Below are 13,005 nucleotides of genomic sequence, written 5' to 3'. Positions count from 1 at the left end.
TCAAAGAAATGGAAGAGTCCATGATGAAAGCCCATTCCAGATTCTTTCTGGTAGCGTACGCTCCTTTCTCTTGGAGGAGCCACCCCTTGGGCAGCCTTTGAGCATAGGGCTGAATGGTCATTGAGAGGGATTGTGTGTGAGGTCTTGAGATAACCCTTCTGTCTCTTGGGAGAGTCTCCCCTTGTCGGGAAAACCAGATGAAGGAAGCCCCATCAGACCTTTGCTTTCAAAGGAAATATATTAAAATTTGACAGTTTTTATGACAACCATGGGAGAAAACTATCTTGCAGGAAATTCAAGTCCAAAACAGAAAACCATCTGCCATATATTAGCAGGCATATTCAGAGATAAGAAATTACGCAAAAATAATATATTAGAAATATACTAAAATTATTCCAGGTGTCTTATGGATTCTAGAGTTTTAGAATAGTTGAAGTGCATCAGTTGGGATGTTCGAGTTCCCTGAGATTCTACTGTACCGACAGGGCAGTTCAACTTACACAAGGGCGCTACCTACTCTGAGGTGTAATCTTGTTATTTTCAGATGACCTCATCAGATCAGGCAAGCTATGATCCAATACATTCTAGAACTTAATTTATTAGTAGCAGTATTACCATGACTCGTAATTTTGATGGATGGTTCTACAGAGCATCCTTGGACAGCAGGTTCTGTGACTGGATCTTCCGAGCATTGCAGAGTTCATCAACTCCATCCCCTCTTTCAAAGACAGCGGCAGCACCCATTCCGGAGCCTGCATATGTAATATAATAGGTAATTGGTCCAGTCTAACACCGATCAATGCAATAGAGGAAGGGGGGCGCGCGCGTGCCCGGAGAGAGAGAGAGAGAGAGAGAGAGAGACCTATGCACATCGTAACCACTCCAAAACGGCAGTCTTTGCCCTTGCGCTTCATTTCATTAAGCAGAGTAGCCACGCATCGGGCACCTGTTAAGAGAAAAAGCAACCAACGTCATCCTTCTTCTGCTCCTGATGCAAATTTAAAATAAAATGCAATAAAATTCCAGCATCAAACACAGCATACACTAGCAATCTTCACAGGAAAGTGACTACTCAGAATCCTTGTGTAGCTGCATTAAAAGGTTTCTTGCAGCGCATAAAATTGCATAGATGAAGCTTCATCATAAGAATTTGGAAATGACGTTTGGCCAAGCACTCAAGTTACGCAAAATGGCAAATATGGAGTAAAATAACCAGAATAGCAATATCAGTCTATGGTAGGGAAAACAAAGTTTTGAAGCCAGTCTTAGGTACTGGAATACAGAAGCCAGTCCTCAACAAACCTACAATATGATACTGAAAGGAAGACAGTTGTATGCGCATTATAGAACTTAGTTATTTTTGGTTGGTCAAAACTTGAGACTGCAGCATGTGTCAATTGTCCTCAATTTTGAATGACAGCACTTTATGTAGTACATTGAAGACAATGTAAACCAAGGTACGCCATCTCGGTACCAGACCTTGTACCATCCCATCACTGTCAATGCACTCCCATACCATGTACCGGTATGATATGGTGCATCTCATACCGTCTGGTTTGGTACGGTATGGCATACCATGATGCAAACAAATATTGACTGTCATATTTGAATGGTCTCTCAGGAATGGATCAAGGATCCACCTTCTAAATCAAAACACCACTCACCACAACCACAACTATATTAAGAACAACTACCGGTCATCGATTCCTTTTAAAAAATTTTATTGCAATTTCATTGATTACCTTGTTCCGCTGATACAATTAAAATCACAAAACTAGTTTTATATAAACTTCATTGCAGAAAAATTAAGAATCCTATGTTCCATAAACATTAATCAACTTCTATCCATACTCTGGTCCACTACAAGAAAAGATATGACCTCATTTATTTTTCTAATGTCAGTCTGCAATTACTAAATAAAAAGGAATCGATCCAACTACTAATTCGAGCTTTTCAAGAGGTCAAATGATCCGACAACCTGAAGTTCTCTTGTATATTCTGCTTCTGAATCAAAGTCGCACCCAAGATTGGACTTTTGATTGCAAAATTACATTGTTGATCATTATTAACACATCTTACAACACACTGATGAAAATTCAGCAGAGTATGATAGTTCAAAATGACAGGTAAAACAAAAAAACTATTGTATCTTTCTCATAAAGCTGTTCAACTTGTAGCCAGATGATGCATTAGTAAGATACCTCTAAAATATTTGAATTGTCATTATATTTCTTTAAATATTACAGATTATAATGAATTGCCTGCATTTTTCATTTAGATGGCCTATCATTTAATTAAAATTAACAGAAGCGTTGGGCTCAAATCCCCCAACAGGATTACAGCCTCATACTCTCTTGCATATCTGTCAATTATTTATTCTCCTGCACTAAATTTTTAAAATCTTTTTTATTATTTGGAAGATCCATCGAAAACTAGCCCAGCAGGAAATATCTTGTTGGCCCATGTCTCATCACAAAAGGATGAGGCATGTGATGGAATACAATAGAATCAAATAACCATGGATCATCTTTGGCTATTAGCAAAATCTTCTATCGAAGGCAAACTCTCGAGTGGTGCATGAAGATCAGATCAGGAGGTTGTCTGACTCCACACCAAAAGCATTGCGCAGGCCATGGTCTAGTGATTAAATATTCAAAGGAAAGGAGACAACAGACAATGCATAACTAGTATGAGAGAGAACAATATAGGAAACAAAGGAAGGCAGAAGAAAAAGACAGAAAGGAAGGAAAGAAGGAAGAAGGGAAAGAAAGAACGGAAGAAAGAAGAAAAAAGAAAGGAAGGAAACAAGGAAGAAAGGAAAGAAAAAAGAAAAATAAACAAACAAAGAAATAAATAAATAAGGAGAGAGACACAGGGTACCTACCAAGGTGCTCAACCTGAACGGTTGCCAGGACAGGCCAACAAGACATTCCGTTTTGTGGAAAAACTAGGATACCCCCTTCCCAAAGGATTTAAAACCTTACCAAAAGAGTACCCAATCATGAAATTTCAGATACAATTTAACAGGAAGTAGGTAAAGTATGTCGCATGGAAAAGATAAACAGAAAAGTCAGTGCAATCTATATTTAAAACCTGTATGTATAATTACATACTAGGAGCCATTTAAAAGTCTCAATCTGCTGCATCATGTTGGATGCAATGTTAAATTGGTGAATAGAAGAAAATTAATCTATTCGCTCTAATTAAAGGCAAATAGGCTGAAGGAATCACTTTAAGAACATCATTGACTTCAGCAGACTTGGTCCCTTCCGAGAATTTAGCAAAGGAAGATCCTAGGACGTAAGATGAAATCAAGGTCAACTAAGAGTAAATCAACTCACATGGCTAGCGCAAACAAAGAGGAGAAACGTAATATGATGCTATGTATCTCACAAAGTGATTTTATCATACAAATACAGAAAAGATATGATTGACTGGTAATAAAAGGCAAGTGTTGAATACAAGCACAACCTGATCCACATAGGAAAGTAGACCCCAAAAAACCCTTCGTAGAGACACCAAGCTGATGAATAGCATAGTAATGTCTGATCTATGGTATAGTTTTAATGAGAAATACTAATCGTTATCAAAGATACTAATCCACGACCACACATCAGCTACCTATATCTCATCCTTGTTATTTCAAGAGAACTAAGCCCCGTTTGGGAGAGCTTTTGGAGGACCAAAAAGTACTTTCTGGCCTTTCAAAAACACTTTTAGATGAAAGAGGTGTTTGGTAAAAATTTCGAAAAGCTGTTTTAGCTTTCTCAAAAAGCTAAAAACAGCTTTTTAGAAGAAACTCCATTTTGGAGTTTTACAGAAAAGCACTTTTAGGCCCGATCGGAAAGCTATTTTTTGACCAATTACAATATAACAATTACACAAAATGTGCCTTTAATAATTGTTTAACCAATTTTATCACATAGCTAGAAAATTTATTATATTATGAAAAATTAATTTACGTTAATAATTATAATATTTTATACCCTTATATTGTATTATACTATAAATATAATATTATATTACATTATATCATAATACATTGATATGTTATGTTAAATAATTTAATATTATATTTAATTATTATGCTATAGTATACAATATTATATTACTATATTATAATAATATTATATTACATTACAGTAATGTTATACTATATTATATATTTATGTATTAATAATATATTATATTTTATTATGTTATGTTATATAATACTATGCAATGTTCTTTATAATCATTTTGTCATATCAAAAGTACTCTCTCAGTTTGTTTACCAAACACATGTTAAAGTGGCACAACACTTTAGAAATGTAGTTACCAAACAGCAAACAACCTTTTATAAAAGCTCAACTTCCAAAAGCTCTACTTCCGAAAGCTTTACTGCCAACAGCTCTCCTAAACGGGGCCTAAGTGACATGTGAGAGCAGTATAGATGGTAATCGGAATGCACACTCTACAGGCATTGGTGCAATATTTTGTTTAGGTCTAGGCAGTACAAGAAAAAGAATAACACAAAAATCATACCATCCACACTTCTCAATAGAATATATAAAAGAACTACCAGGCATCTAAGCATTTGCATATATCATAGACAGAATAATTATAAGTCACATCCCTTTCTTGCACTTGCACTATTTTTCAAGTTGTTTACTCTTGTCTTGGAACTAGATTAAGTTCTCTTTTCCAGGGAAGGATGTAGTTTTATTTCATCAGTATACGAAAATAATCCTAGGCAGCGTGATGGGAAATGTGATGCTGCATGTCGGGGGGAAAATATTGCCAACAAATGTCCAATAAGGATAGCTAAAGATATGTAGTCATTCTTCACATTATGAAGCCAATTTGTAGGTGTCTGAAGTCCGTATTGTGCTACGATCCTCTAGTACAAGTGCAGAAATTAAGTTGACAATGAATATAATCAAATTTTCTGGGATAGCAGTTCTGATTAGGTCTATTAGGTCAAGCAAGAACAGTAGTTCCTGACATTATTAACTATGCATGAATGTCATCCAACTTAACATTCAGGAACTCTCTAGTTAAATCAATATAGAGTTACATTTTGATACTAGTGCCATATCATATACTATTCTATCCTCAAAAACTTAAGATTCTTAGATTATTCAGATTTAGCAGATGAATGGTATCATCGTAAGATGCAAATATAAATAAAGTAAATCAAGACAAAAATATGCCTAGCATCATATGTTATCTGGTAAGAGAATGTCATCCCAATGAAATCATGTGGGACCTCCTAATGATTAGATGTGATTATTCGGACATTACCTGTTGCACCCAACGGATGCCCAAGAGCAATTGCACCTCCATTTACATTTACTTTTGCTGGATCCAGCTCCAGCTTCTTGCAGCAATAAACAAATTGAGAGGCAAAAGCCTACATAAAAGACAATAATAAAATTCAAAATTTCAAATCAATTTCAAACTAGTGAAATGTAGCACAGAATAAGATCACAACAGTTGCCCTAAACAATTACCTCATTTAGTTCAAAGAGGTCGATATCTTCAATCTGAAGACCAGCAGATTTTACTGCAGCAGGTATTGCAACAGCAGGACCAATGCCCATAACAGCAGGATCCACTCCCACTGCAGCAAAGCTCCTACATGGATCGAACATAAATGTTATTTGTTATACAACAACGAATCAGCAAGAGTGTTGTTAAATAAAACCCCCAAGTTAATGGACACAACACAACTTATGGGCAAGATGCCTAGACAAAAACAAAAATAATATATATCTGAATTGAGACAAAATGGCTGGGATGATGTCTGAAAGAGCAAATCCCTAACAGGTATTGGAGAGAATATATATAAATATATTTATAATGACTTCTGGAGAAAACAAGAAGAAAAACTCTAGTATGCTAATCCTATTCATGAAAAGGGGTTGGCTTTATGTACGGACATTTGCCAAAGTTATGAATGGTTTACCACCATTTGTCCAACATGAAGCCAACTCTCTCAATGGGTACTGAATTTTGTGAGTTCTTAGCATAAACAAGGTTTAACCATAAGACCTAAAAGGACAATTGGTGGACAGAGAATCTATTTATCAATTATGGCATTTCAACCCAATTCAATCAGGGAGCAGCAGACTGCCTGGACTCTGAAGAGAGTTTAGTTGAAGTAAAAGCGCACAGTCTGATGTAGGAAAAAAATCATCTCTACGAAAAAATTCTAGTAGTTGTGACTAGTTGATGCTAGTCAGTATCATCTAGGATAACCAAAAAGCCAAGGTGATCTATTGATTGTGGCAGAATCAAAATTGTCAATACTTAAGATTATCCTAAGATGAGTGAACCTAGTCAGATGGACTAGCACAGTTAAGATCAAAATATAGGCTTAGCTACATCAAACCAGCATGCTACAATAGTTAGCTAACCTAGCTAGTTGAATTAACTTTGTTCAATTGCATATATAAGTTGCCAACATATTCATGAGGGAAGGTTCTAAACCTGAATACACCGAATATGGGGAACCCCTTCTTGATGGCTACATCTCTCCTCATGAGGAGGACTGCTGCGGCACCGTCACTCACTTGACTAGAATTGCCTATAATTACATCATCAAAATGAGCATCCATATCCACAGTACAACATGAGCCAAGCAAATCCACAAAAAAGAAATGCTTCATTACCAGCAGTTGTGCTCCCATCCTTTTGAAATACGGGTTTGAGCTTTGCAAGACTTGACAATGATGAATCTGGCCGAAATCCATCATCCATAGATATTGTCACTTGTTTTTCTTTTCCAGTTTTTGGGTCTACAATCTTCACAAATAAGTGCCACCAAATCAACATTAGCCATTTTTTTAAAAAAAAAACATTAGCACCAAGAATGGAAATGTCTAGTAAAGAAGCTGGTGTCAGCATATACAGATGACTGCTCTTCTCACTGTCATTCTAGAGCTTTCTATGCTCTAATCTGTGACACGTAATTTACTGCCAATGATGAAATCACCAGTCATCCAGTGATAAACTTTTTTGGCTTCAATAAGTTGATATTTAATATTATTAGCTTAATTACATCTTGTATTTTATCACCCAACTAGTTGAGTGTGAAATTATGGCAACTGCCATTTTGCAACAGTCCATCTACATCATTCATATTAATGAGGGTATGAATTTTTTAAACATGGGAGGCATTGAGATAGGACCATTTAGCAAAATCTCACCTTGGTGGTAACAGGAATGATTTCATCTCTAAATTTTCCAGATGCAGTTGCTGCAGCTGCCCGCCTATGAGATTCAACCTGACCCCAAGTTTCAAGACAAGAATATAATTTTGCACATGAGAAGAATCATCATATCAGACCATGTTATACAATATCCAAAAACTCACAGCAGCCTGATCTTGCTCCTGTCGGGTTACACCATAACGATGAGCAACGTTTTCGGAGGTAATTCCCATGGGAAGGAGACAAGCTTGAGCTTGTTGAAGTGTATTTACCTGAAACATCCAAAAAAAACAAAAACAAGAGTGCATGATAGCCACCTCCAAATAATCTTATCCAAAAGTAAGAAAAGCAAGAAGTTTGTTAACATCTGAAGCAAAAAATAAATCACAGACATACTTTTGGATTTATTGACCCTTCCCAAGAAACTGAATTAGCAGTCATAGATTCTAGCCCAGCACCAATGCCTGCATTGGTAAAAAAAAAAAAATTAGCACTAGGAGCTTGAATGAAAATAAGACAAAGCATAAACTTACCAATATCATAAAACCCAGCTTTTATGGAAGCAGCAACATCAGCAACTGCCTGAAGGCCAGACGAGCATTGCCGGTTGACAGTTCTGACAGGCACATTTTCTGAAGGATCCAGGAAAAAAAATTTATCTTGTTGGGCATAACAAGAAATGATAAATTCATATCAAACAAAGAAATGTAAATACCAGGGAAACCAGCATAGAATGCTGCCATCCTGCACTCGGTTGCTCTTTGAGAGCCTGGTGCCAGGACAGTGCCAACCACAATATCACCGACTTCATTTGGATTCAGTTTAGTCTTGTCCAACAATCCCTGTTATTACGGATGACAGCATAAATAAAAGCTAAGAAAGTTCCCAAATCATGTGAGAGTAAAAAATTGAAAAATAGCAAACCTTAAGAACAGTTGCTAGCAGGTCCTCAGGGTATGTATCTTTAAACCCTCCTCGTTTGGACTTGCAAATTGGAGTTCGATAAGCACTATATCATATGGACAAGAGAATAAAAATTAGCCAGGAAATATACAATTGTACTTGTAATATAATAATACGAAGCACGATAAACTATTGACACAAAATACTACAGAACTTCTCACTATGCTAAATCAGTAGAACAAGCGTTGATGCCCCAAGAAGAAAAGGATAAGGTCGATCATCAGAGAAGCCTTGGACATGATGTCAACACAGAGGATAATGAATGCTAGCATGATGTAAACACATTAAAAATAACATACAAATTATGAAGAAAACCTATATAATCATATATATATTGCAGTTTAAGATATCCACATTTTGGGTCCAAAATGCCTTTCAGATGATCATATACCATTTTATTTTTCCCATGGTACTTTTGAAGGCAGTACTAACATGTTCTTCCATTTCTATCAGGGAAGGAAAGCTGTGTGAAGCAACGAAGGAAGCAGAAGCAGCAAATGACCACAGATAATGAGGAAAAGATGACACGACATAACAAAATGAGAGGGGCATAAGAAAAGTGGGTAACTGAGGCCATCAAATACATTATATCATCTAAACATGCCTGACATATTAGATTTAATGATTCCATCCCCTGCAAAGTGGGATAGCCTTGAAATTTTCCACAATAAAAAATAGTGTAGCTAATATAGTCTTGTCTGTAGTAGAAAAGCGTCCAATTCCCAAATACTTTGGGAACATTTCTTATATGTTTCGTTTTAACAGGGGAAAAACTTTCCCATTAAGAACGATTATATACCATTAATAACCCCTATTTACCTCAATTTGCCAATATTTAAGATGATATCTAGAATAATCAATGTTGATTGTGGAATAGCATTCCCAATCTCATACAATGCAGGCATATGCTCTATGTCTTTCTTGCAACGTTAAAAAAAATAATAATAGTAAACTGTTTCTCTTTCTGATCAGCAAATTGCTTTGAAGGAAATCACAATTCTAAATGATGAATACCAGCTACAGATCAACAGCCCCAAATTTTAAACCAAATCTAAACAATGGATCGCGTATCGAGATAACTTACGCCACAACGACGACATCATCTCCAAAGCAAGAACTCCTCTGATACGCTGCACTATCGCCAGCAGCACAAATAGAAGCCTGCCCAGAAATAGCCAATTCTCTAATGCTAGATAAATAAATATAACAGAAATTAAAGATACAAACAAGAAAAGGACCTCCCAACGAAAATAAGCAAAGGCTTAGGCCTCATTCCAAAAGAGAAAGGCCCAAATCGTTGAAATAAGATTCCACAACCGTATCCGAACTCCGAAGAAACGAAATATCCACTTCGCATCAACAGATCAAATCGCATCTAGATTCTCATACCATCGTCGGAAACACAACCAAGACAACCTAAAACCCGAATCAGGAAACGGACGAAAGATATCTAAAAAGCCGGAGCCTACCAAACGTAAATATCAAAACCAAGAAAGCTACCAAAGAAGAACTGAAGGCCAGCGAATCCAAAGCAGAAACCCTCCGATGGAGAGAAAGGAAACCCTAGCGATCCAGGGGAATTCGAAGGGGAGGAAATAAATTACCGATAGCATGGGCGATTCATTGGGGGAAGGAGAAGATGGCTGGAGGTGTTGAAGGAGGACTCGCTGCCTGTTGATCGCCTTCTCCATCTCTTCTCCCTTCGATTCAATCTCTCCCTCTCTCGTTTTCCCCTCTCTTCCGATCGATCGCGGGTGGAAATATCAATCCCTGGACCGCCGGACGAAGCGATACGCTACTGCGGATAGGAAGGCAGAGACCTCGGGATGGGCCCTGCGAGCAATATTTATAGCCTCGAGGTTGGGGCCACCGTGTCCGCGGGACGAACAATGCATTCTATGCCACGTCGCAGAAGGCGAATGGTTGGTCCAGGATCAACTGACACGTGGAAGTGTGCCAGAATTGGGATGCGAAGCACTTGCCCTGCGGTATTGTGGTCAGGCCCATCATGTTCTCGAATCTGCAGGTGGGCGGATGATCGGACGGATCACACGTTTCTTTCGTCATCCCGCATTTGACTTCTTATGCGGATGATAGGGTGGAATAAAACGAAAGCAGGGATAGGATAAGGAGGAACTGAAAATCGTTGGGATTTTAATCAGCAGAAGATTTAATTTTTTTTATTCCTAAATTTTAGTTGTTTAAAATATTTTAAAATATTTTAAATATCTTCGAAACCATCGCATATATCTTCGAATAGAGTCTATAAATAGACTCCTCTGAAATTAATCCTAATCCAATCCAATCTCTCTCTTTTTCTCATTGGTACTCTGTCTCATGAGAATTTCTTCCACGGATAGAGTTCCTCTACTCTTCAACTTTATATTTTCTATCTTTTATTCTTTTTATCTTTTCTTCTTTTTTGGGCATAGGAAGGAGTCGATTAGATCAAGCCTATCCAACCGTCGTGCTCATTAGAAGAGAATCGAGCTGAGCCGGATTGTTATAACTTGAGGATAAGATCGTTGCAAACCCGCACGTAGGAGCGAATTACATTCTTAGGCCAGTATATATCACACGTCTCGATCCAAACAAGTTTTTTTCAGTTTTTAAATTTTGTTCTATTAGTTTATTCTTTTATAATACTTCTAAAAAATATATATATAGCAGCTTATAGACAAATTTTTTTCAACAAAAATGGCGTGAGGGAGATTTTGTGGTCGAGAGGGGGTGAACCCCAGAGGTGGGACCTGGCTTAATGTCTCGGCAATAGCTCGAGTTTTTGGCGTTTTGCCTCGCGGCGCATGCCACCTCTTGCCCGTGATGCCGATTGGGAAGGGATAATAGATCCGCCGCCGATACTTGCAGCTTAGCTGGGAGGCTGTCCCATTTGGATAGGATATACCGTGTATTAGTGGAGCTAATACAGTCAAAAGAACTTATCATGTGCATATGAAGCCGTGTATCAATGTAATAATGAGGGGTTTGCATTTGTAATTGTAGAGAGCAACATTGGAATGTAACAGTTCAAGACGTCGCCCAAAATGGCTAGCCCATTCTCCCTTCGTTCAGGATTGACTTCCTCATCAGGCTAAAATTTCAAATCTATTCAAATCTAATCACCATCACCACGATCGGTCCGTGATCAGCCCTAATGGATGTGTTGCAGTGTTCTCTAGTCCACATACATTATGAGCTGAGTCCATTTTGATACTATTTGTAACAATCCAGACCCTACTCAAAATGACTAGCTATAAAATATTTTTTGAGTTTCTTAATTCTGTATAAGCACCCAAACTTTCTTGGTAAATAATCGATGTGGGCCTAAACATATGCCCGCACGGATCCTCACAGTAAAAACCATATTGTTCGGTCAAGAGAGAGAGAGAGAGAGTACAGTGGCAATGACCTTGGCAAATAAGGTCATATCCCATTGAGTAGGCAAGAAATAAAACACCCTCTAAATTCTTGCTCAAACTGGCAGCGATATTTTTATGAATAACAAAAGAGAATTTCAATTTCATATCAATCAATCAAATTGGGCTTGTTGAGGTCGAAGTTCTTCCGACCTCAGACCTTAGTCACTACCGAACTGGAATAGGAAAAGAAGACTGCATACCCACAAAAGGTATTGTCTGCTTTGGAGATCAGTGGCTCCGGGCCCAGTGGGCTCGCTAGAAGGCGTCACCTCTCACGATTTTGTCCTTTAAAAGGCGCCTCCTGAGGGAAGGGTAATCAAGCCCTCCATTTAAGGCACAGACTTTTTCTTTATTCAGTCGATGTGGGACTAAGTCCGAGACCCTTTATTCCTACAACATCAGCCCCCCCCAACGGGAAGATCTGTGTCGAGGTCAAGGGCCCCTACCTGGCGCGCCATTGTTGAGGTCGAAGTTCCTCCGACCTCAGACCTTAGCCCCCACCGAACTGAAACAGAAAAAGAAGACTGCGTTCCCACAGAAGGTATTGTCCACTTTAAGGATCGGTGGCTCGGGCCCAATGGGCTCGCTGGAGGGCACCACCCCTCACGATTTTGTCCTTTAAAAGGCGTCTCCCGAGGGAAGGGTAATCGAGCCCTCCATTTAAGGCACAGACCTTTTCGTTATTCAGTCGATATGGGACTAAATCCGAGATCTTTTATTTCCACAACATCAAGGCTTAAATCGACGACACTTGATCCTCCTAAAAAATTAGTCACAAAATTAATATTGAGGAAGACTTGGTCTGCGCGTGCGCACGAGCAAGACCCCTGTCCGATGTAAAATGCTAGGATTAATAAGAGTCTAAGTACTTAGCTATGACACTTTGAGACCAAACCAAAATTCTAATCCTAAGCACGGAGTTCTTGGCTCCCTTAGTATAGGTTACCATTAAATATGTCTGCATGAATACCATTAATTCAATATTGTTCTACTATATATTGAGTTGAGCCAAAAAAAAAAAAAAAAAAATCCGGCTAAGCCAATAAGGGGCAGCATCCATGGGCAGAGTATGGGGAGCTGCGCTCCATGATATTATATTTTTCGGCTTTATTGAATATTTCCGTACATGTGTTAAATAAATTAATAAATTGCCCATCTTAAAAAATATGCATATATAGAGTACGTCTGCTGATTTGGTGACACGTGGCGATTTTCAGGTGGGGGAGAGAAGTGGGACCCAGTGAGGTCATCCGTTGCGGGGGCTCCAACGGCATTTGTGTGGTAGGGCGGCGGTGCTGGGGCCCAGATCGTGAATTCGGATGAGCGCTGGGCTGACACCGCGGAGGGACATCAAAAAAGTCAGAGTTAAGGGTGCGTGTAATCATCACGCATGAGGATTAATCCACTGGCAAAGTTGCACCAAGGTACGA

General features: G+C 38.4%; 1 protein-coding gene across 2 annotated transcripts; it reads right to left on the bottom strand.

The window, feature by feature from the left end:
* Positions 1–355: 355 nt before the first annotated feature.
* On the bottom strand, positions 356–9,975 carry LOC103714894 (3-ketoacyl-CoA thiolase 2, peroxisomal-like). 2 transcript variants are annotated; one of them, XM_008802343.5, is made up of 14 exons: positions 9,761–9,975; positions 9,241–9,317; positions 8,118–8,202; positions 7,909–8,035; positions 7,727–7,825; positions 7,590–7,657; positions 7,358–7,465; positions 7,191–7,268; positions 6,654–6,786; positions 6,472–6,568; positions 5,493–5,616; positions 5,284–5,392; positions 863–946; positions 356–752 (listed from the first exon to the last, which is right to left on the bottom strand). In XM_008802343.5, the coding sequence occupies exons 1-14, from the start codon at positions 9,845–9,847 to the stop codon at positions 643–645; spliced, it is 1,386 nt and encodes a 461-aa protein (XP_008800565.3). In that variant the 5' UTR covers positions 9,848–9,975; the 3' UTR covers positions 356–642. The 2 variants fall into 2 exon arrangements, with proteins under 2 accessions (XP_008800565.3, XP_088568879.1); XM_088712753.2 differs by having other exon boundaries at positions 7,590–7,825.
* Between the last annotated feature and the right edge of the window lie 3,030 nt (positions 9,976–13,005).

The sequence above is a fragment of the Phoenix dactylifera genome, chromosome 16 (assembly GCF_051530095.1).
Source record: "Phoenix dactylifera cultivar Ajwa chromosome 16, Ajwa_hap1_PhDact_Kaust_v1.1, whole genome shotgun sequence".
Classification (NCBI taxonomy): domain Eukaryota; kingdom Viridiplantae; phylum Streptophyta; class Magnoliopsida; order Arecales; family Arecaceae; genus Phoenix; species Phoenix dactylifera.
The sequence above is the reverse complement of the archived record's forward strand: the minus strand, read 5'-3'. Positions and strand labels throughout refer to the sequence as shown.